This window comes from Mastigoproctus giganteus, chromosome 1 (assembly GCF_048544385.1).
Source record: "Mastigoproctus giganteus isolate SK-2022 chromosome 1, ASM4854438v1, whole genome shotgun sequence".
Taxonomy (NCBI): Eukaryota; Metazoa; Arthropoda; class Arachnida; order Uropygi; family Thelyphonidae; genus Mastigoproctus; species Mastigoproctus giganteus.
Window position 1 is genome coordinate 30,770,811 of NC_143575.1, and position 26,151 is coordinate 30,796,961.

General features: G+C 36.8%; 1 protein-coding gene across 4 annotated transcripts in view; it reads right to left on the reverse strand.

The window, feature by feature from the left end:
- Sf3b1 (splicing factor 3b subunit 1) overlaps positions 1-26,151 on the reverse strand; it is a 299,209-nt gene that overhangs the window by 131,071 nt on the left and 141,987 nt on the right. For all 4 annotated transcript variants that reach the window (XM_090372203.1, XM_090372195.1, XM_090372209.1 and 1 more), the window contains 2 exons: positions 13,577-13,834; positions 5,898-6,214 (listed from right to left, as the gene is read on the reverse strand). In XM_090372203.1, the coding sequence (XP_090228329.1) occupies positions 5,898-6,214; positions 13,577-13,834 (575 nt within the window). The remainder of the gene's footprint in view (positions 1-5,897; positions 6,215-13,576; positions 13,835-26,151) is intronic.

Genomic DNA, 26,151 nt, shown 5'->3' on the forward strand with positions numbered 1-26,151 from the left:
AATAACAATGGGCCCAACACAGTACCCTGAGGACTTTACTAATAACATTAGTCCGTGAAGAGCAGTGTTCATTGATTACCACTCTGTCTTCTCCCACTCAACCATTCCTTTTCCCTAGCAGCAATTTGCCCTTAATGTCATACTGTTCCTATTTGTACAGCAGTCTTCCATTTACAACAATATCAAAAGCTTTCCTAAAATCCAAGTATATGATATTAAAATTATTTTTTGCATCCAGTTCCTTTGTGACCACATCATTGTATCCAATCAAATTAGTCAGAGAAGACTTCCCTCTTCACAACTCCTGCTGTGTCTAAACTATAACTGCAGTCTTGTCTAGATGATCCTGCAGTGCTTCTTTAACCATTGTCTCTATTAAATTCCCTGGAACAGAATTTAAACTAACAGGTCTGTAATTACTTGTGTCACCCTTTGATCCCCCCCTTTGTCAATTGGGGTCACATTTGCACATCTCCAGTCCATGGGGACCTCCTGAGTCCAAGAAAGCTCTCATAATTATGGCTAAAAATCTGCATACTTCCTTTGCATTTGTTTCGATTTGTTGGTAAATCAACTATTAGCATTTTGAAAATTATAAAATGCTATTTATACCAAACTGTTTCACTGCCTGTTCCCACCAGCTTCTAATAATGCTTTCTCTGTGTAAGAATTTGGTAAGAGATATCAGAAATTGTTTTGCTGCTTCTTCCTGTTCAGCAACCTTTGAATACCTTTTTTCAACCAAAATCAAAAGTAACCTAATGTTGCACTCACATTGGTTGTTGTCAATACATACACAATCAATAAATTACAGCTTATCTCATCAGGTGAAGTCACTAGATTTATTGAAACGCCACTTCATCTCCACAGATAAAACCAGATTTTCTAAAATAATGTTCGGTACAATTTTCTGTCACTTGATTCCAAGCGCACTCACTGTGATATGAAGAGTTTCTAGAATGGATATTTTTTGGAGACAATTCCTAAGGAATTTTTAATACTTATCTACAGACTGGATGATTCTGTGCCTCACATCAGATATGTAATGTCTCGAAGGATTATGTAGTGTCTGGAGGGGAAAACTTTTTTTGGCAAATTTCAGTTGGAATCAAGGTAACGTTTCCTTCTCACTGGGCACCTCCGTAACCAGGCGGGCAGGAGCAGCAGTGCATAGCACACGCTTCTTGATTAGACAGGGGTTCGAGCCCGTGACCACCAAATACGGAGGATGCAGAAAGGTCAGGGAATGACCACCGCATATCCCCAGAGCAATATGGCCTTAGTTGCTAATGCTCTTAAAAACCAAAAACAGCAATAACAACAACCTTCTCACTGCTAATTGGCTATCACTATTTCATGAATGGTCTTGGAAAACTGATGCCAACATCCAAGCATTCATAATGTTGTGTATTGAGCAGGTAGATGACAGCCTACTTGAAGTTTATTCGTTGTTCTATTAAAAAAAATAAAAACTCAGAAATTGAGAGAACCCACATAATGAAAGTCACTTCCTGGTCGATGAACTAGCTCTCAGGAATAAATGTGTTTTATGAACTGTATTTTATCATCACTATAAAGAACATTATTGAGAACATGAAAGTTGGTTTTAACAGTTTAAGAATGGAATCTACACAATAAGATGTAAGTATTTTTTGTGAATAAATAATACCTGCAAAGTCAATCTGATTTTTTCTTTTTTATTATAAAACCCATAATATAGTTTTCTTTGAATATATGTATATTGCAGGCCACATGCAACACAGGGATGTTCAATCAAGTGGCTACTCTTATTATTTAACAAGTGCAACTGATTAGCAGTCTTCTTTAACACGATACAATAAAACCTGGTTAATCTGAAGTATCTGTACAAGATAAGTATTAATCAAGAAAAAATTTTAATATTAGACATGTTTAATAGCACTGTACAGAATTTTTGCAATTATCATTTAAAATCTTAAGAATCACTGAGAGAGAGAGAGAATCCACATTTGAGGATAATATTTACTGTCTAATACTTGTAAATTCATGCAAAAAGATGACATTCCTCTCATTTACTACCATCATTTATTCAGTAAAATTCATAACTTAGTGCAAAATACTCTTGCCAATTACAATAACATAAGCCGGCTATTTGTTGCTGGTTATGCTGCACAAGTCAGTAACCAGTTTGATGACACTTAGTGTAGTGTAGTGTAGCATGTGCAGGCACACATACACACACACACAAATAAGTCACTATATACAGAGAAGCTTAACAATGGAAACTTACAACTCAGTGATCACTGAATTGTGACCACTGCATCCGTAATGGACTATGCTGCATAGCTTGCAGGCAAGTGGCAGTGGTTTGCTTAATATGGGGAATGGTTTGCTGGCAAGAATTAACAGCCCTGGTGCGTATGGACCAATGTTTCACTGGTTAGGTCTACTGCCAGATCTTAGGAAACCATGTGCACCCTGCCATGTTCATTTTATCCCAGACAGAAATGGGATTTTCCAAGATGATAATGCACTGTGTCATCTGGCCCACACTATGCACAAGTGGTTCAGGGAACATAAGTGAAGATGTCATCCATCTTAATTAGCCTCTAAACTTGCCTGAACTCAATCTAATTGAACACTTGTGGATGTTCTGGAAAGGGGAGTAGGGTATATGGACATGTGCAAGGTTTTCCACGACACTGCAGAAAACCTTGCGAGCAGCATGGCTGCAGATCCCTGTGGACATTTTCAGATATCTAGTGGAGTCAATGCCTAGGTGAATAGTGGTTATTATCCGTGCAAAAAAGTAGCCCAACACCTTACTAGGCAGGTGGTCACAATTCAGTGATCACTGAGTGCATATGTAACAGAAGCTTAGTTGGAACTATACACTAAAATATAGCATAACACTAAAATATAGCATGACCAAACAGAGTTCATAAATAGCACACACGCAATGATTTGCAAGATGTTAAAACTGTTTTCAATTTAAAAGTATGTGATCAAATTTTTATCTTTCCCAACAGCCACAGTGATTGGAAATAGCATGGGTCTGAATCGAAAGGAGAACTCCTAAAGCAGCTTCCGAGGTCAATCTCTTGCATGAATGGAAACTTTATTTATGTGCGCAAAAAAAATAATTCAATTCCACACAAACAAGGTAAAATTTCATAACTGTAGTCAAACCAACATTTTTCCAGCTGTTTCCACTAGACATTTTCTATCTCTTACTCTTGGGTACTCTAAAGTAACATCAAATCTAAAAGTATCCTCACCACTTAGTGACCAGGTTATGTAGTTTGTAACTGGAGAGAGTAGTTTGCAAAAGGTTACAGCTTACTGAAGTGTCAGTGCTAAAACACAGGAATGCCACACCTTTTGCATTAATTACAAGTATTAAACAGCAAATAATATTCCAAAATATGGATGCTCTTTAGCAGGTATGTAAGTAAAAAAGTAAAGTGCAGCCATTACAACCCACTGCAGGATGGAAGCCTCCTCAACAATTCATGCTGAGGGAAATGGACCATAACCTGCCACGCTGGTCCAGTGCGGGTTGGCAGATCGACCGTATTCAGCAGTCAGGGGCTTGAACCCCGGTCAGGTATGTACACATATATAAAATAAACAATATACCTCTTATTTTAATATACAACTCTTATACATTGCACTATATGACTATTACGACAAAAACAAAACTCAGCAGTCTGTTATTAACAAGGGAGAAAAGAAAAGATTCACGTACCTAGGTATTTGTGAATTCTTTAAAAATTTTACTAATTTGGGTAATTTTTTTTTTAATCCTCTAATGAGAATGTCTTTTTTTAAGTCCTCTAATGAGAAAGTCTTTTTTTAAGTCCTCTAATGAGAAAGTCTTTTTTTCTATGAAGTATATTCATTGTTATTTTCCCATATTGAGTGCATACATGCAGTGACTTAAAGAAAGATGCACAGCATCTATGCCTGGAAACCACGTTTTGTATCCTTAGCAATCAGTATATTTTGGTTTCAGCAGTGTGAATAAAATGGATTACAAATGAATTCCCTGTGATTTAACACAGTTCTTGGGGAAAATGGATAGAAATGTAAAATTTAAAAGTGCTATACAGTAAAATAATGCTGTATACTGCAGTGAAAAATTTGAGCTTCTTAAAATAGCATATGGGGACTGCAATGAACCATACACTAGTGTCTGATCAATACTGTTTCAAAGAAGGTAAGTGATCTATCAAAGTGGTCTGCAATCTAGACATCAACAAATGAAAAAACCTCAAGCATAAACTTTGGTATGAAACAAGCAGATTAACTATTTATGAAAGCACTGAAGAAACTTGTATCTCCATTGGATTATATTATTCCATTTTAACAAAAACTTCTGAACACATGTTGAATTTCTCCAATGTTTGTTCTGTGGCTGTTTAATAGAGTAACAACATGAACACCAGAAGCAAGTTGCTTCCAATTTGTTTGACTAATGACACATTTTTGAAATATAACTAGAGACGAAACATGGATTTAGAGATATGAACCAAATGGCAGTCATCCCAAGAGAAGACTCTTCCTTCCCCATCCCAAAAAGCCAAGTGGTTAAGGCACCAGACATTGCTGAGTCAGAGTTCATAAACCTTGCCAGAGCCAATCCCAAAAAAGCAAGGCATATGTATAGCAAAACAAAAACCACATTACTAGCATTTTTTTTTTTTTTTTTTTTTTTTTAATATACTGTGAGGATGTTGTCCATCATGAATAAGCATCAGAAGGACAAAACAATTAATGAAGAGTTCAATGAGGAGGTTGAAACAGCTTTGTAATGTGGTTCAAAGAAAAAGATGGAAAAGTGTAATTACAAAGATTGGTTCTTTCACCACAGTAATGTTCTGCCACTTTTGCCACTACTTCAAGGGAGTTTTTTTTTTTTTTTTTAAGCAAACAAAAAATTGCTCAAGTCCAGTAATCCCTGTATTCACCATATATGACTAAGTGTGATGTCTTCTCCAAAATGGGGTGGGGGGGGGGTGCATCAATTTAATCAAGAGTAATGTGATGGCTCAGCTTTCGGCAATTTTCCAAATCGGGTTTCCTAAAGTGTTGAGTTCGGGGTACTGCCTGAGAAGGACACTATTTCAAAGGGGATTAACTCACCTCCATAAACATGCCTACTGTCATTATATTATATCAGTTCTAATAATTTTCAAACAGACTGATTTTTTGATTTTTTTTTTTTTTTTGAATGTTGTGAATACCAGTTACTTTCTGTTCGGGAGTATGCTATTTTATGTTATTTTGTTTCTTTCTTCTGTCAAAGAAATAATAACTAATTAATAATATTTCTACTACTAATAATTAGTTATTATTTCTACTAGTTATTATCAGTAATAATAATAACAATACTATTATTAGTTATTATTAGTACTGAAATGGCGAAATTCTTGCTACACAGCAAAAACTGACAAAAGTTAATTTTAAATCTATAATTCTACAGTTTACAACTAATCCTGTTAAAACTATGAATAATTTGTAGTAGTTGGCATCTCTGTTTTTCATATTAGGGCAATTCTCTCTCTGTGACAAGTGCTCAAATGTCTAAAAACCTAGAATAAAACTTTGACTGCTGTTTTCCTTGTTAATCGTACTAAATGTTCTAAAATTAAATTTACCTGTTTGTTTCCAATTTAATTCTTTTAAGATTCTTTCTGAAGATGGAGTTAAGTGAATTCTGAAATATCAAAAGGCAGACTATTGCAGGTACATGTATCATAAACAAGAAACAATGTGCAATGTGAATAATCATAATGCACCTATTTATTTTAATTAAGGAAACCAATTTCTTTGAAAGAAGAAAAAAAAATATATAACCTTTGACTGAAACAACTTAACTCCTGATATGGGAATAAATAAGAAATATGAACCATTACCAAAAGTTTATCAAAGTACTGAATATCTTCAGGCTTCAGGGGAGGCAGATTGCCTTTTGGTTGTGTATCCATCATCTTAATAGGGTCATCTTTTTGAAGGAAAAATCCAGAAGAGCCACCCAGAGGAGTAGGGGTAGCTGTGAGTTTGCGAGCTGGTGTTCTTATAGGTATATATCCAGCAGGTGGCTGAAGAACTTTATATCCTGGAGGAAACATAGTATCTAATTCCTCATCAGTCAAAGGACGATTTCTTTCATCAATTTCACGTTCCCAACGATATGCCTGTAGTTGTTCAGGAGTCATAGCCATAATGTGACCTAGAAAAAAGAAAAGAAAAGAAAAGAAAAAAGTATTTCATCATCATTAACTCATATACCACCTTCCCCAAATATAAATAACAAAAGCCACAATTCATACATAAAATGTTTTCAGGACTTTCATCTAGTGACTGACTGTTGGAACAAACTACCATCTACTGTTGTTATCAGTTGCCACTACTAATGCTTTTCAGAAATGGAAAACAGGCTACGAGATTGGCATGTTCATGTGTCTGTTTCCATAGACATAACTTTTATCTTTACAGTCAGATAAAAATCCAAATTATAACACATCTGGAGGAAAACAATGAGGAATCCCTAGATATCAGGATATTAAGGCCCTATTGCAGCATATAAAAAATAAAACCTTATCTCGTTCTATAAACTATTTTCTGGAAAGGATTACATGTCCATGTAGCTCTGTCTTACCTTTGGTATGTGAGACACCAACCTCATTTCCCTAAAGAGCTTCTTCCCACTGAGGTTTATATTTGCAACAATAAACAGCACAATCAGTTCAAATTACCAGTGTCAGTAATCATTTCACTGATCTTATTTGTGTCCTTTGAGAATCAGTAATCCCTTCTACAAATCAATGAGATACCAAAGAGGAAAAAATCCTCATCCTCTTTAGTACCTGATGTGCAGTACAGTACAGTAATCTTAATTTATCAAAATACATCAATACTACAAATTCATTTATTATGAATTTGTAGTATTGATGAAATGAATGAGTACAAGACAAAGAGGTTTTTATACATTGTTGGCTTCAAACTGAGTGTTAAATTATGCCACAGAACATGGTAGTTAGGCAATTGAAAGAAATTTCAGTCTTTCTCCTCCTCCTCCTCAAACTGAGAAAATGATGCTCTCACTGCTGAATTTTTATTTCTAATATATGTAATGAATTATTTTCCAAAATTCTCCTAAAATAGGGTTGTGTCTTATTGTCCAGTGTGTGTGGTATAGGATATGATATCAGGGTTAAAATCTGGGAGCTGTAGTGGAAAGATAGAAATAAAAAATAAAATAAATTTGATTAAACATTTACCTTTATGCAACAAAAACACAATCACAAGTTATTTATAACTTCATATTCAGTTGCTAGATACATATGCAAATTAGTGGATTTGCAACTTATGTTTCTTGGATCTTTCATGTACTTTTATTCCATCATTTTGAATAACTATCTGTTTTGGCTCTTGACAGCAATGTCATCTTAGAATTTATGATGTACAGGAACTTATACTTCCAAACTTGTATATAGTTTATCACTACTGGACCACATTAGGATTTATTCACCTATAAGTCACCATTGGATGTATTTACCTTCTTTGGAATCATCTTCTGAACTTATCCATTTCCAATTAGATGAATTGGAAATATTTATTATTGCTGTTTTTTTTTTATATAGCTGCTCACCTCCAATTTATTTAATGTTTCTGTCTAAAGTCATCAACAAAAATTATATTAAGGTCTCCCTTATACAATGTAACTTCTCCAACTGGACTATAAACAGTTTTTTTTACCTATATTCTTCCTTTAGGATATTTTTCCAGCTGCATCCCAAATGTTTAATATAATTTTTACTTACTACAGTTTGTCTTCACTTATACTTTCTCTTTATCCTATTCAAGCAAAGGATTACATGGATTATTCTAACTTGGATTTCCAATATTTATTTGAGTAATTAAATAAGGCGCTACTTATACAACTTTCAAACATCTCACCTTGTTATGTGTGTACAATCCTTCAATCAACTTGTACACTGATTTTCTGTACCAAGCTTCCTTGGATATATTTCCCACTCTATTACCATTGAATATATTTATTATTGCTGGTTTTTATATAGCTGTTCACCTCCAATTTATTTAATGTTTCTGTCTAAAGTTATCAATAAAAATTATATTAAGGCCTCCCTTATACAATGTTACTTCTCCAATTGGACTATAGTATTTTTGACCTATATTCTTCCTTTATGATATTTTTCCAGCTAGATATTTCAAGTGATTTCTATCCAACCAAGGATTTCATATTTCATGTTGATCGGTGCAGTTTACAGATGGTTACTTTGATGCATGTGTAATGTTATAGGGCATTGGTTATACATTCTCTATTCTTTTTTGATGCATTATTAACATGCAATTTGGTCTTGGATATAGGCATTTGACACACATTAATTTTATATATCCTTTTATATATGTTTGGACACTCAGTAGTTATTTTATTACTTTTTTAAAGCTGGTTTTTTCAAATATCGTTCTCAGTACCTTTGAAATTGCTATTTACATTTTCATTTTTGGAGTATTACATTCCTATCTTCCATGTATTTATCTGTCTGCAAAATTTGTTTATTATACTTATCTGCATCAAGGTTTAGATATAGATATAGATATGCTTTCTCCTTGTTAATGTTTCGTTAGTGTATCTCTATACACTTAGTTATCAAAAACGACTATAGAGGTCACTAATTATAAATTTTTCACAGCTCTCTTTCAAGCCAGCCTCATCACTATAAATTAATATGAGCTCTAAGAACTGTCCACATATACTACTGCTTTAGTTACATCTATCATCTCAACCGTATATGTTCACACTGTCGTTTCCCACTTCTTTTTGGCTACTACACACTACTTGAATATTCCATGTATCATTTTATATGCTTTTTAGCAACCTGTTACATTTCTGTATTTAGATCGCGGCCATTTTCTGCGTTTATTTTCTATTTCCCACTATGCATGCATTTGGTAGTAGTCTTTTTTTCATACTAATACTCACATAGCCAGGGTCCTTACTAAAAGGATGAGCTTTATGACCCCAGCTTACCCAGTACTTATAATTTCTTTTCTTAACTTTTATCTTTTTACTTTCTACCTCTATTTCTTTTTCCTCGTCCATAAAGCTACTAGTGCAATATGTGGGTGATACAAATGTTCCTACTATCCTTAATCTCTTGCTATTTTCACCTTCATCTCATTCAGATATACTTTTACCCCTTCCCTATCTTCAATTCACTCCCAACCCTTATACCATTTGCAAGCTATAAATTCTGTTGTTGTTGTTGTTAGGTTTGTTGGTGCATCAGCAACTGTGGCTATAATGCACTGATTTCTGACTAGTATATCTTTGTTGTTGGTGTTGATTCTGATAAAAATTCAGACAAGGTGATATTTACTATAAATTATATCAACTAAATTCTACAAATTATATCCATCTAACTTCTATTTGCAATCTGAATCTGAATTTGTACTTACAATATACAACTAGTTTTGATTTTAATTTAACTTAATTATTTTATACAACATACGCTGTGTTGGGACTACCCTGTCCAAACTTTATGAAAGTTATAATACTTTCGATTCTACTCAATTTATTATTAAATTTCTTCTCTTTCACATTTATGGACAATTATAGAAATGTAGTTCTTGATGCATGATCAGGTGTAGTCCCCTGAAGAAATACCTGATCATGCATCAATATTTACTTTTGCATAAATATAGTCAAATTTATCCACCCTTATCGGATGCTAGCTACCATTACTTTTATTTGTCACTTTAATTTATTTATCATTTTTACTTTACAGGTCATTCCTCTCTAACTGGCTTTATAATTCAGCCTATAATTTAACCTAATTCATCATAACTTATAGGATATTCACATTCTTTTCCCTTTTAATGCCTATATTTGCTCATATTTCTGCTATCTTTTCCTTCTAGCTTTTGGCTTCTTGTGTAACTTTCACTCACATCTTCACTCCTACTTTCATATTTATTAATATACATATATATATATAATGCAATTAATATAAGCATAATTATTGTAAGTACCTAAAGCTGTGGGTCCTAGGACTTTAACTACTTCGTCTGGGGGGTTGGCAGCAAAAATCGTAGGAGCCACCGCAATTAGCCAGGTCTCTGTTTCTGTTATGATGTACACATAAAAAGTATATGTAATCAACATTAAGCCTCAGTTCGTGCTTCTCGTTCAGCAGCGTCAGAATTAGCCTTTCATGCCATGAACAAAAAACATACTTTTTTATTTAACGAGGCCAAAATACTTAATGTTCAAAGTAATTATATGCGACTTAATTGCGGAAACTGTAGAAATTACACGAGAATTCTGGCAGCCATATTTGATCTACGATGCATGGACCTTTACATGCATGCGCGAAGACAAATAATCACTATTTAAGTTTCAGGTTCAGGTTCAACCCTATTCGGTAATTTTCATTCCTGCGATCACGACATACGGTCGAAAAGTGTTGTCAGCTTCAGGAAGGAAAATCGTTTTGAATATTTTCGTTAGATTCTTTTTAATTTTTAATTGTGTTAAATTGATTTGAATTGTGTTAAATTGGTTTTTAATTATTTTTAACTCTAATGTAAGTTTTCGATTTTTTCGTTTTAATTTCTGGAGAGTATTATACGGAAGTGTTCTACGTACTATATTAAGGTAAACTCCTCTCATTGTTTTACAAATACAGGCATACCTCAATTAACGAATAGGATGCGTTCCACGAAATTACTTCGTTAAGCGAAACTTCGTTTTCAGAGGTAAAAATACTATGGCCAGAATAGGGATACGTTCCTACGTAAAGAAAATGAAAAGCTTTTTTCGAACAAAGAAAAGTTTTATTAAATAAACAGTCAACTTGCATACAAAGTGAAATCACATTTTAAAATATGAGGTTCAAGTTGATTGTTTATGCTTTTTTTCTCTTTCATTTAACAATTGCCTATACGGAGTTATTGCATTTAACACTGATCGCTTAACTATAACACTTCTTCCTAAGTCAGGATCATTTTCACTAAAAAAATTTAAAGCGTTTTCAATATCATTTAAGCACCTTTTTAAATCTTTGGTTGTTAAGACTTTTTCAGTAGGAACTTCTTTAACTTCGCCTTCATTATCTTTGTCTTCGTTGCTAACAAGGCTTTCTAAATCTTCCACTGAAAAACCATCATCTTCTGCATTCAATAAATTTCTAACATCCTCTTCATCGACATTTTCGAAACCTATTTGATTGAGCCATCTGGATAACTTCATTTCTAATTCTTGGATGTTATTTTCTTCTTCTAGTACAACTTCTGGCCATATTTTGCGCCAAACTCCATTTAAGCATTTCTTAGTGACTTCTTTCCAAGAACTATCAATGCTTTCTATTGCGTTTTTAATGGTGTAGTTTTTCCAAAAAGTTTAACTGTAATTTCCTCTTTATCCTCTAGTTCAGTTAAATTGCTTAAAGTTCGACGCAGATAATAAGCTTTAAATGATGCTATTACTCCCTGATCCAATGGTTGAATCAGGGAAGTTGTTTGCTGGAAGAAACACAACTTTCACAGGAATGCATGTGTCCAACGTGTTAAGATCAGTAAGATGTCCCGGAGCACTGTCTAACAACAAAAGAGCTTTTTCTTCAAAGTTGTTTTTTTGACAATACTGTTTTACTCCAGGACAAAAGTGGTTAACAAACCAATCAGTAAATAACTCCTTGGTAACCCACGCTTTTCTATTTGCTTTCCATATTACAGGTAAATTCATTTTTATGTTACCTTTTAACGCCCTCGGATTTTCTGAATGGTAAACTAATAACAATTTTAATTTATAATCGCCAGAGGCATTTGATCCAAAGAGTAACGTTAAACGGTCTTTAGCTGCTTTGAACCCAGCAGCTGATTTTTCTTCAATAGAAATGAAGCTTTTTGTTGGTAGCCGTTTCCAGAACAAACCGCTTTCGTCAACATTGAACACCAAATTTGGTGGAAAATTTTCACGTTTAATTATTTCCTTTAGTTTTTCTGGAAACTTATTTGCAGCTTCAACATCTGCACTTGCAGCTTCTCCTGTTAATTTTACACTATGAATCCTGGCCCGTTTTTTAAATTTCTCGAACCAACCACGAGAAGCCCCAAAGGTTTCCGTAATTTCTTCAGTTTGTTTAGATTTCAGGTGATTAAACAAAAATGGAATACTTTTTTATGTTAAATGAGGCTTGAAATTGCGGACTTCGTTATATCGAGGCTTCGTTATCAGAGGTAACGTTAACCGAGGTATGCCTGTATATATATGGAAGAATTAGATGGTATATGCTTAATGGTACGGTAATTTGTACTCCACCATTATGGTCTGTATACGATTCCATTCAACTGGGAATTCTACGCGCCCAAAACAGTGTTGAGGCTTGGCATAGAAGATGGGAGTGTATAGTTGGACGAGCACATATTAGCATGTATAGAATCATCGAGGAATTTCAGAAAGAACAGCAACAGGTTGATAACCAAGCTGAATACGTATGTCATAGTGAATCCTGTCCAAAATGTAAGGTGACAGTTGAAAGAGAGAAACGAGAATAATGACAGTTGTGAACGCGATCGTGAAAATAGATCTGGGATGGATTACCTTTGAGGTATTGGACACTAATGTATCTTTATAAATATTACGATATTATTTTGTGTGTGTGTGTGTGTGTGTGTGTGTGTGTGTGTGTGTGTGTGTGTGTGTGTGTGTGTGTGTGTGTGTTCATTAATATATACTGTTTGCATAACTGCAATGCACATATTCCATGTGTTCAAATAATATTTTAATATTTTTAGTGGCTGTTTTGATTACATGAAAATTTTTTTACCACAAACAGTTTTTTCGGCTGGCTGTTGGGATTTTGGGCGGCACCGATTAAAAACATATATTTTAATCATTTTTTTTTTAAATAAAACACCTGTGCAGAGCTTTAGATATGTTTTTATCATCTCTTATCTGGTAGTTTTGAATATTACCTCCCATATTATCTTTGAATGAGAGTGGGTAAATTGTCAATTGAAAAACGTGCACACTTCAACAACTGTACACCAGCTAGACTTTTTTGTAGTGTGAAGCCAGAGAACATAATGACTGGGTGTGCTGTCATAAAGCACAAAGAATGTGCACTTCAATAATTGACCACTTTGGAATTCATAGAGGTCAGTCATTTTCTTCATGTGCCTTCACCTCTAAATAAACATCGACTTTATCTCTTTGATTCAGTCCTACATATATATATAAACCTATTGCATGTTCATAAAAACATCATAGTCATTACAAAAACTACTACTTTTATACCAGGTGTTTGCATTATTTTGTCTACCCCTGTATATAAATAGGCAAAAAAAGTAGACATGCAATGCTGCTGACTATGTAACTTACTAATGCATTCCTTGTTTACCTATATATACTCTGTTTTGACACAATTTGAAAATTCATGCTTGTTTAGATTTATTTGTCAAAAACCAGCAATGCCTGGTCCCAAAGTTACTAGTTATCAGGCATTCTGTCTACTATTACTATAGAAATATCACAACCAATAACAAAACTATTCAAATAACTAACCTGGTGTTGGAGTTGCCATTGCCATAGCTTTAGCACCTGTTGGAGTCACACCACTTGGAGTCACTGGTGTCATGGGAGTCATAGGAGTCATCATAGACGGTGTTTGTGGTGTCTGGTTTCCCATTTGTGAAGCAGGAGTCTCATCCCATCGTGATCGTCGCTTACTGGCACTTGGAGTGGGGGTTTCTTGAATAAGATCAGCTCCACCCCTATCGGTACGAGGAGTTTCTGCCCAACCACTGCCATGGCCAGGAGTTTCTTAATAAAAAAAATAAAATAAAAAAAACCACAGCTTATTAAAAATGAAAACAATCTTAAATATTAGAAATCAAAGATAGTAATACTCTTAGTTACATAAAACATTGACAAAGAATTTAATAAATTTGCTCTAACTTACATTTTAAAGCACAGTGGCTAATTCATTTAATCAATAAACTCTATTCCTGGTGATAAGATTCACATATACATGATATAGTTAAAAACAGTTAATAAAAAGTTCCTGGATTCACAATATTAAATGTAACTAAACCTTAATACTAAAATATTCAGCTAAACACAGCCACACTAAAAATACTCTCCTTAAGCAGATATACACTCTTGCCACTGTTGGTATAACTGCTGGCAGAAGTTCTAGAAATGTTCTGGCTAGATAGTGCAGAGAGGATCTTGAGCTACATCAATAAACTCTTCTTCACTGAGGAAGTGAAACAAGCACTGTTACTTTTTCAGGAAAATAAAAATACCACACAATGAAAGGCCAAGTGAGCAAGGAGGATGAAGTAGCAGTATTGTATTTAGCAGATCCTTGTTGAAAGATAAATGAGCAGTGAGCAGGTATACTGTTCAGCAAATAGCAATAGCTACCAATCTTGACACTTGTATTGTCTCTCATAACCAGTGCAACAGTGGTACATGTATGTTTTTCCTTATTCACAGTAGAACCTTGAGGAATGAATGAATTAAAAGTGCCTAATACCATGATGGTTAAACAATGTTTTATAAACATGGAGTTGAGCTATAGTTTAGGAGCTTCCCTATAAGATACTTAAAAGGTTTCATATGTCACTTTCTCTGTCAACCTGTATTGCCAAACTTTTTTTGACTGCAGCAAATGACCCAATTTCAAAGTTAATGATTCTTTTCAGTTTTCAAAAAAGCTACATTCCTGCATTACGATAAATCTGCATTTTACTTCCCAAGATATATGTACAGTGGAACCACCCAAACACAAAATACATAGAGTCTGTTCTGGCATCTGTAATTTTCAGTACATGTTTATTCACTTAAGTAAAATGGTTTACATGAAATAATACTTAACACAAAAATATTTCTGGTGTTTATAAATTATGAATATATGCAGGATGCTTCATGGGTAACATAAAATGTCATTTTAGATTGCTTTTGATCCTCTCATTGTCTTTCAAACACCTTCCACCCTCCAAGTTTCCATTACACCCACCACTATGGAAAATCTCTCTCCCTCTCCTTCCCATGCCTCCCACTCCGAATGGCTGAAGACAACAGTTGCCAACCGTGAACATATGATCTGATGATAGCATGCTAATTACAGTACTATACGCACATAAAATTCCTTTCACCCCCTCTAATTTGCAATCTTTCATCTTTTGTAGAATGCTATACAATGAGAAAGTGATAATAACAAAGTGTTGTCCACACCAAATCCCTCATAAAGATATACAGTTTTGTCTAGAAATCTGAGTGTTATTGAATATGGGTTTAAGGACATTACTCTTTTTTGTAAGAAATAAGACAAGAATGAGTTTTAGAAGAATTGAAGTTAACTAAGTTTTTTTTGCCCCACTAGAGATTTACCTGTCAATCAGCATTTAAGATATCGGTGGTAGATATTTGAGAAGTTGAAGCTGTTTGTGAAATACAGGGGTTTTCAAACTGGCAGGAGGAAAACCAAAAATAAGATTTCCAGTCAGTGGAATAAAATCATTAACATAAAAGCAGAAAAGATCAGAAGAAAGATCTGGACCTTTGGGAACAGAAGAATTAGTGGAGAAGTTAGAATCAGCCACCCATCATCCATAGTGGGCATTCTGAGAGAGGAATAATTGCAAAAAACAGTCTGCAGGTCATAAGATGGGAGCTTATTCAGAAGACCATTACACCAAACACTATCATGTCTTAGAAATGTCGATATAAACTGCTTGAGTTTCCCCCAAACCTTTCCAATGATTTTGTCCAAAATCAGTAACACAAGCCCATATCTTATCAAGTGGATCGATACTGATGGAATCCATACTGACAATCACAACAGAAGATTTCAAGAAAGTTTAAGAGTTTGCAGTTGACAGATTTTAGACATTAGCACTAGCAAAGGCACATGATTTTTTTTGGTAGTTGTTGGCGCATAGGCTTCTGTGGCCATAATGAACCTCCCAAGGTTTTTTGTAGTACTTTGATCCAAGCCCGAGGCGGGAATCGAACCCGCGACCTTTGGGTTGCCAGGCAGGCACTTTACCCACCCGGCCAGGCACATGATGCAAGACAGCAAGCTTATATAGCATCAACCACAAAAAAAAAAAAAAAACCCCTTCTCATTTCACCCATCCACTCATTCCAAATGTTCGTCTAGTTCTTGACTTGAATCTATTTAAGCTCTCAACTTCTACAATGACAGATGGAAATTTGTTCCAGCAACCAAAAACCACTAGGCTAAAGGCAAACTTCCACACATCTATCCTACCAACTGTCTTTCCTCAATTTGAATTTATGCCCTCTAGGACGATTATTCTCAGCAAGAGGAAGAATTCCATCAAGCATTGAGCAAGCTCAAACTATTCAAGGTTATATACACGTCAATCTAGTCTCCATACACTGTAATTTGCAAAACTTAAGCCTTTCTTCGTAAGAGCAACCCTTTGTTCCATTCATTAATCTTGTTGCCCTTCTCTATACTCGTTTCAGCAGTTCTACATCCTTCTTAAAATGAGGCCTCCAGACCTGTATACTGTACAGGTCTGGTGTTGCCTGACATTGCCTTATACAAGGGGATAATCACCTCCTTATCACTGCTAGAAAAAAAATTCCTGTATATCATTGACAAGACACCATGAGCTACTCTTGCAGACCGTCTGCACTGCTCAGAAAACTTCATATCTACCTGCACAATTACCCCCAGGTCCTTTTCATTCTCTACTACCAATGTCAGTGTAGTAACACACAGTTGATACATTACTATGGGGTTATTGCTTCCCACATGCAGTACTTTACGTTTGTCAATGTTAAACTTCAGTTGCCACCTCTCAGCTCATCTGCTCAACTTTTCTAGATCCTGTTGCAGCAGTGTACTGTCATTAACAACTTTGCCGACCTTCTTATTGTCTGCACACTTGGACATTAAGCCTGATATACCATCATTAATATCATTAATAAATACAGAAAACAACAATGGACCCAACATTGAACCTGGGGAACTCCACTAATGACATTAGTTCAAGAAGAGCAGTGTCCACTGATTACCTTTTTTATTATTATTTTTTTATTCATTTGTTGGCTGGCATAGCAAAAGTCAAGGTTCCCTTGTACCATATGGCCAACACTAATTAGTAAATGCTAAGGGTTGGCTAAATTTAATATTCGTGCAAGACAATGTTCCAAACTTTTCACACTCAGAAAATGTGATAAAATAAATGCACTTTAAATGCACAAGGAAATGAAACTTACTGAATGATTAACAGACACTTCTCCATATTAACAGGTTGAAACTTTCAATATGACAAGAGTAAGTCAAGCTGTGCTTACTGATTGCAATGCTGTGTGGCCAGTCTAGTAACTTTTTGACTGTACTGTGCATACTTAAGACCACTTTTATTTTTTGTCAAAAAATTTAACATACAGAAGGGAAAAAAAAAAAAAGAACTTGCAATGCTCACATAGATGGATTCAATCTATTTAAAGTATCATACAACCCCACATTAAACTGACTGAAATGATCACCAGATCTTCTACCATGCCAAAATACTCAAGTGATCCACTTGCAAAACTGTGACAGTGACCCAGAGCACTGTGAAATTAAATTACACGTAAATGACAGAATTCTGTTTATTAAAAAAACTTCTGAGCCTGAAGGAAAGTAAAGGCTCTTGGGCAGGTAATATATTTTAAAGAAATGTGTCAGAGGAAGGCATCAAACTATTAAGTTTAATTATGATTAGCATAGGCACATGATGCAAGTAAGCCAGCTTATATAGCATCAGCCAAAAAAAAAAAAAAAAACCCCTTATTTCACCCATCCACTCGCTCCAAATGTTTGTCAAGTTCTGCCTTGAATTTATTTAAGCTATCAACTTCAACAACGACAGATGGAAGTTTGTTCCAGCAATCAACCACCCGCTGGCTAAAGGCAAACTTCCGCACATCTATCCTATAACCGTCTTTCCTCAATTTGAATTTATGCCCTCTCGGGCGATTACTCTGAGCAAGAGGAAGAATCCCATCAACATTGAGCATGCTCAAACCATTCAAGGCTTTATACACTTCAATCAGATCACCTCGCAGGTGCCTAGAATCCAGACACTGTAATTTGCAAAACTTAAGCCTTTCTTTGTAAGAACAACCCTTTGTTCCATTCACTAATCTTGTTGCCCTTCTCTGTACTCGTTCCAACAGCTCTACATCCTTCTTAAAATGAGGCCTCCAGACCTGTATACAGTACTCAAGGTGTGGCTGGACCATTGCCTTATACAAGGGGATAATCATCTCCTTATCCCTGCTAGAAAAATTCCTGTATATCATTGACAAGACACCATGAGCTACTCTTGCAGACCATCTGCACTGCTCAGAAAACTTCATATCTGCCTGCACAATTACCCCCAGGTCCTTTTCATTCTCTACCACACTGACAGTGGTTGATATGTTACTCTGGGGTTACTGCTTCCAACATGCAGTACTTTATATTTGTCACCGTTAAACTTTAGTTAAGAAATAGCCCATCTGCTCAACTTTTCTAGATCCTGTTGCAGCAGTGTACTGTCATTAGTGTCACTAACAACCCTGCCAACCTTCGTATTGTCTGCAAACTTGGACATTAAGCCTGATATACCATCATCAATATCATTTATAAATACAAAGGGTACTAGGAAAGTTTTGCAATATGACGCAACAATGAATCACAGGAAGCTGCTTGTTGCTGCATGTTGAGACATGTTCATACGTGCATAGTAGCCGCCGCGCCAAGTCGATGGGCTCAGTTATTCATTAGTAGTGAGAGTGTAAAGTGCTTGCGATGGCATCGTGGTCACAAAATGAGATAAGGTTATATATACAAAATGAGATGCGGTATAATTTCGTGCGTGGTTTAACCATAGAGCAGTGCTTAGAAGAAATGACTCTTGCACTAGATGATGATTGTCCACATCGTACAACGATATTCAGGTGGTATAGAGAATTCCAAAGGGGAAATTTCACTCTGGAGGATTCTGAGAGACCGGGAAGGCCACGAACGTCAGTTACGGAGGAAAACGTTACTGCTGTGAGGAAAATGCTCGACGAAAACAGGCGAGTGACCTACCAACAGATAGAGGATACTTTGGGCCTAAATGCACCAGCAATTCGTTCGATTCTGCACGATCATTTGCACGTGAAGAAACTTTGTTCTCTCTGGGTGCCGCATCAACTGACTGAAGAGCAGATGACACGACGTGTGACTTGGTGCCGGGAGATGTTAAAAAAGTTTGATAAGGGACAATCTCGGTATGTGAACAACATCGTGACAGGTGACGAGACTTGGCTGTACTATTACGATCTGCCGACCAAGGCTCAAAACAAAGTTTGGGTCTTTGATGATGACGACACACCCGTAATTGTCAGAAAATCCCGAATTGTAAAGAAGAAAATGATAGCTGTATTTTTCAAATCGAGTGGAATTGTGGAACGTGTCGTTTTGGACACGCAGAAGACAGTCACAGCTAAGTGGTATACTGAACAATGCCTGCCTAAAGTCATTGGATCTATGAAGAACCTGCGGCCAAAGTCAAGAATGGACACCTGGTACCTCCATCACGAAAATGCTCCAGCTCACCGCGCCAAAGCCTGCACCGAATATTTGACCACGACAGGACTGAAACTTCTCGAGCACCCTCCCTACAGTCCAGACCTTGCTCCCTGCGACTTTGCACTGTTCCCGCATGTGAAAATGAAGCTAAAAGGGAGGCGGTTTTCCAGTGATGAGGACCTTCTATGGGCTTGGGACAACGAGTGTGCTTTACTCCCTAGTGAAACTTGGCAGAACTGGTTTAAAGATTGGTTTCGGAGGATGGAGAGGTGTATTGAATGTAGAGGAAATTACTTTGAAAAAATTAAATAAACAAAGCTGTATTGCAAAACTTTCCTAGTACCCTTTGTACAGACAACAATGGACCTAACACTGAACTCTGAGGGACTCCACTAATAACATTAGTCCACGAAGAGCAGTGTCCATTGATTACCACTCTCTGTCTTCTCCCACTCAACCATCCCTTTATCCATAGCAGCAATTTAATGATTGCTTCATTAAATTCAGTTGTGATTCCCTTGGGCTGCAAAGTGCCAATATAATGCCATAAGGTAGTTCAGAGAATGAAATGGGTAACTATACGAGGTACTACCCAAATTTTCCCGAAATTTGAATGTTGTGCGGAAACTACATCTAGTGCGGACTTGTGGCGCTAGGCACACAGCATGCATCCTCTGTGAATCAGTGTGCCACATGGCATCAGACTGGATAGAGTCATTGAATATTTATGCGCAATTCTTTGTCAGTGTGTTTTGCGTAGTTTCCAATTGTTGTGATGGCTTATATAAGAGAGCAACGTGCTTGTGTCAAGTTTTGTTTCCCTCTTAACGATACAGCAGAAACCCATAAGAAGTGGAAACAAGCTTTTGGTGACAGTACTTTCGGCCAGACACAGACCTACTACTGATTTAACCGTTTTAATAACGGTCGAATGTCGGATGACGACTCTGGGTGTCCATCATTGAGCACCACCCAAGAAAAACATCCCAAAAGTTCGGGCAGTGATCCATGAAAACCATAGGTGGACCATCCACAACATTTGTGCTGTTGTAGGACTATCGGACGGCACATGTCAGTGGATTTTGTCAGATGAATTGAACATGTGAAGGACTGCGGTTAAGTTCGTGCGAAAGTTACTGAGTGACGACCAAAAGCAGCGATCTTAAAGAACAGTCCAGGAGTGATCAAAACTTCCTTTCTGCTTTTTTTTTTTTTTTTTTTTTTTTGTGGTAGTTGGTGCATCGGCTTCTGTGGTCATAATGCACCTCCCAAAGTTTTTGCAGTACTTTGATCCAAGCCCGAGGCGGAATTTGAACCCACGACCTTTGGGTTGCAAGGCAGGCACTATTCCTGTCTGCAGTCATCACTGGTGACAAGAGTTGGGTATATGGGTATGACCCAGAAACAAGCAACAATCATCCCTGTGGAAGAGCCCATCTTCACCCTGACCGAAGAAAGCCCGACAAGTGAGGAGCGATGTAAAGTCCATGCTGATCTGTTTTTTGGACATTGACGGGATTATCCATAATGAATTCATCTCTCCTGGCCAGCCTGTCAACATAAAGTTCTACTGCGGCATCCTGAGACAGTTAAGGGAAGCCATCAGGAGGAAACATCCAGAGAAGTGGTACACAAAGAACTGGGTCCTTCATCATGACATCGTGCGAGCCCACATCCCTCGCTGTCATGCAGTTTTTGGCATCCAACATGACAATCGTCTCCCCCCCCCATTGGCCAGACTTAGGCCCCTGCAACTTTTTCCTCATCCCAAGTATGAAAATCATGCTGAAGGGTCGAAGAAGATTTGACAGCATAAAGGATATCCAAACCGAATTGCAGGTAGTGCTGAACACTATGATGAAGGATTTTCAGGACACATTCAAATCATGGGAGATTGTTATTTGGTTTTTAGGAGCATTAGCAACTAAGGTCATATTGCTCAGGGGATATGCGGTGGTCATTCCCTGACTGCATCCTCTGTATTTGGTGGTCACGGGCTCAAACCCCGGTCTAATCAAGAAGCGTGTGCTATGCACTGCTGCTCCTGCTCACCTGGCTACGGAGGCGCCAAATCATGGAAGAAGCTCCGAGATCAGTGTTTACACTCTCAAGGGGACTACTTCAAAGGTGATTGATTTGATTTTTTTTTTTTTTTTTTGATTTGGTAGTTGTTGGCGCATCGGCTTCTGTGGCCATATTGCACCTCCCAAGGTTTTTGCAGTACAAGCCCGAGGCGGGAATCGAACCCGCGACCTTTGGGTTGCCGGGCAGGTACTTTACCCACTCGGCTAGCCCGGTCGGCATTCTTCAAAGGTGATGGTGGCGAATAAGATCCAGAGCAAGTCTAATTTAATTTATAAACGCATTTCGGGAACTTTTGGGTAGAATCTCGTATACCAGTCAGTTTGAATTCAATGGCAGGGGAAACTGGAGGTTTTAATTAAGAATGCAATACAGGATCATTTAGGTAGGAATAGTTTCCTCAAGAGACTACATCATTCTATAAAAGTAACATCTTGTTTAATATAGCAAATTATTACAGCGGTGCCACCCATAAGTTGAATGCAGGAAATACATTTTTTTTATTTGGACTCTAGCAAAGCATTTGACTCATATATGCAGAAGAGATTACAATAAGATGGAACATACTAGGATCAATGGTAAAATTCTTAGATAGATTAAGAGATCGCCACATAGTAAGAAGTAACGGGTTGTAATTAATAGTTATACTGCAGAATGAGCCAGGATTTGAAGTAGAGGGGTGCCATGTGTTGGATTTGTTTGGTCCTCTCCTGTTACTGATTTTCTTATATGACACTAATGAAGAGATACATGGCATGATATCAAAGGTTACAGATGATATGAATAGTTAACGATCAGTGTGAAGCGGTGCTGCTTTAAGACGGATTAGGCATCAAAGAAATAGTCAGTTAAGTGGCAAATTATGTTTTTAAGTTAAAAAGATGAAAAATTTTACACTTGGGAAATAATCCCAAAATAACAAACACTGGGAGAAGTTGCACTAAAAAACTAAAGAAAGAAATAAAAGCTTTGGTTTTCCTTTTGCTAGTTTGTTATTGTTTGTTATTTGGTTTTTAGGAGCATTAGCAACTAAGGCCATATTGCTTCGGGATATGCGGTGGTCATTTCCTGACCTTTCCGCATCCTCCGTATTTGGTGGTGACAGGCTCGAACCCCGGTCTAATCAAGAAGCGTGTGCTACGCACTGCTGCTCCTTCCCACCTGGCTACGGAGGCGGCCCTTTTGCTAGTGAGTTATTAATCATCAGAAAAGTTACATTCATGGGGAAAGACTAACAGTTTGGGGAAATTCAAAGCCTGCTGAATCAATACTTGCAAGATGAGAGGGGAGATCACATAAGATCTTTGTTTTTATTTTATTATTTATTTATTTTTTTAATTTCTCTGGTTCCTTGCACCCTTTTATGAATATTTTGATAGGTAACAACAATGACTTTTCAGTTTTTTTAATTTATTTTATTTATTACATATTTTTTGTAGCATTCATGAAACAATGGTTTACAAGTAAACTGAAAACCAGCAATTACATATCACACTTGTACTTTTTGGCAACTTCAACTTATTTATTTATTTTTTTTCTTTTTTGCATGCTATTAAAGAATGAACATTTTTAAAAAATTTCATTAAACTAAACTCAATATACTATGAGTATTATAAATATGATAAATGTTGTATTAACACAATAATAATAATGCTCTCATTAATGAAATTTATCAATGCCATGTTGAATATGCAAACATGCACACAAAAAGATACTGAATACTGTACTAGAAAGGAAAGCAAAATAAACAGTGTTGAATTAGAAAAGGCTGAGAAGAATGTGTGAATCCACTGGCAAATGGCTAGATTGCCCAAGTTTCAAACAGTGACACTACTACCTCCAAAGCTTAAGTTAAATAAGTGTAATCTGCACTGGAAAATATTTTTAGGAAGTAAATAAACCACATCATATGCTGATCCTTGAATTTAGTCTGAATCTTCCCTTTCCCAAAACCAAAAATCAAGGGGAAGGAGGATTATATCTGGGTTTATTCATTCTTTGGTCTTTTAAAAATTGTATGAAGAGGACAGCATTTAAACAGCGGCACTCACCACAGATATTAAAAAATGCATGCCACTTCATAACGTTGACTATGGGAGCCAGAAAAATTGAGTATTAAAAGTGGGAAGGCACTATAAACAGGAGTGCCATAATGGCAGTTAACTATTTTTATTAGTTGAACCACTAATTGACAAGTTTGTAAGTCCTATTTCCACCAGTACTGCCAACACACAACGAGGCACTGATACTCTTCAAGGCCGCTGAAGACTGCAGGAAGAATGCTCTATGTTGCAAGGATTGCATCCTGTAGGCCTGCAATAGTCTGGTGGAGGATCCAAATGCCAGATACACTGATCCACTTAATCGCATAGACGTTCTATGGGAACCGTATATGACAAATTACATCGCCAAAGTCCTTGAGGCTGTCACAAACATTCTCTCAGATATGCCAAGCTGTGGCTATTGCCTGGGAGTTTAAAACACTGATGCAACTGATATTCGAGTGACACTCAAGACAAGTGGACCAAATTTCAACAAAGTCCAGTAGGTCTGTAACAGCCAAATCCTCTACTTGCACTTTCATAATGGTGGAACTAGTAGTAATCCTGGGTATAATCCCCGTGTGCAAGTGCTGAAATATGGAACTTAGCACACTGTAGGTGAACACAGGTGCAAAAGCAGGGGTGTACCCCCATACCACACAGAGGAATGCTGGCCCTCTGTGTTGCCAGGCTATACTAGGTGGTAAATGTCTCTCATCAACTGGAGCAATACCACCACTTTGCTTAATGGAGACTTGAAGTGGTGGAACCCATGTTCGGTCTCCAGAGCAAAGCTGGACAAACCCCCCACCCCATTTCATCCATCATGCACTATGATTGATGTCTTTTGAGGTTATGATGGACATCGTCGCAAAATCCAATCTTTCTTACATTTCAAGGGTACAGGTCTAAAACAGTGTGCACAGGCCAGCTGCTAGACAGTCCACTGGACCGAACCTATTGGTAACTCTCTAGGAGGCTACCAGATCAGCTAGTGTATAATCTCACTGCCTCTACTCTGCCAGATAGAGACTGGAGGGAGCCCAAGTAGTGTATATGTGTGGGGCATTGTCGAGGACACATTACGTCAAGGAGCTGGGTATGTTCTTATCATGTGTATGCCATATCCAAAAATTTCATTACTTCATACAGCCTGGCCTTGCCACCTTTTCTTACTTCTGAATACACCATGAATTGTCAAAATAATAGAACAAACTTATCTGCAAAGATCTAAACCTCCCCAACTCTTCATGTTTCGTTTCACAAATATAAGTGGTCTCATTTCTAATCTCAATAATGTCCATTTCCACTTACAGTCTACCAAACACCATGTAATTTTTTTTACAGAATCCCAGTTATCAGATGATTAAACCACTGCTCTTTTCAGTTGTCCAAATTATTCGCTGCACGATTCCTTTTGCTTCAAATGTGGTACTTGTGCAAATGTCCATTTTGATATTCCCTGTCAGAAACTTAGAAATCTCCTCTTTTCGATCTTCTCTGGCTTAAAATCTCTCTACCACATTCTGTCAAATTCATCTGTTGCCTCTATCGTTCTCCCAACTCCATTAATCACTTGAAATTGTTCGACTTCCTTTGTTTGAAGCTAGACTTTCTCCAATCCAGCTTTCTTCACAGTGAGGTATTTTTCTTCAGTGATTTTAATGTTCACAACTACAGCTGCCTTCTGTTTTCTAGCCACACAAACCCAGCTTGTCGAGATGCTGAGGCTTTTGCAATTACTAATGATCTCGCAGAGATTGTTCGTTTACCTACCAGAATAGCAGTCAATCCTAACCACACAGCCAACGCGCTTGACCTTTTTTTTCACAAACAACCCTTCTAAGTACAGAGTTGAGGTAATTGGTCCTCTAAGTACCTCAGATCACAACTTGGTGACGTTCTCTTCTCCAAAGGAGCCACTTTCTCCTATGGCCATTCTAAATTTCATGTTGTTTGGCATTTCAAGAATACAAAATAGGATGATCTGTGTTATTTCTTTTCCTTTTTTTCCTTGGTCAGACTACTGTTTCAAATCTTCTGATGTCAAGGTTTATTCAGATCGTACCAGTGAAATTATTCTTGTAGGAATGGAATCTTTTATTCCACACACCATCTTAAAATCTCATCAAATGTGCTAAGGCTCTCATCAAATGTGCTACAGCCTTAGCACAATAAATGTGCTAAGGCTGTTCAAGAGAAGACTGTTGCACATCATAATTTGGCTTGTCTCCAAATCTCCAGGTTCATTTTCTGCCTACACCAAAGCTTGCAACAATTGTAAAGCAGTTCAAACTAGATTTCAAACAAGCTAAGAGTAGAAAACCTACTTACTTCCTGTCCAAATGATTGCTAAGCATTCTGGTCTTTTGCCAAAGCCCACAATTTTTGCCCATCTCTGTATCCACCTCTGTCAACACCAGATG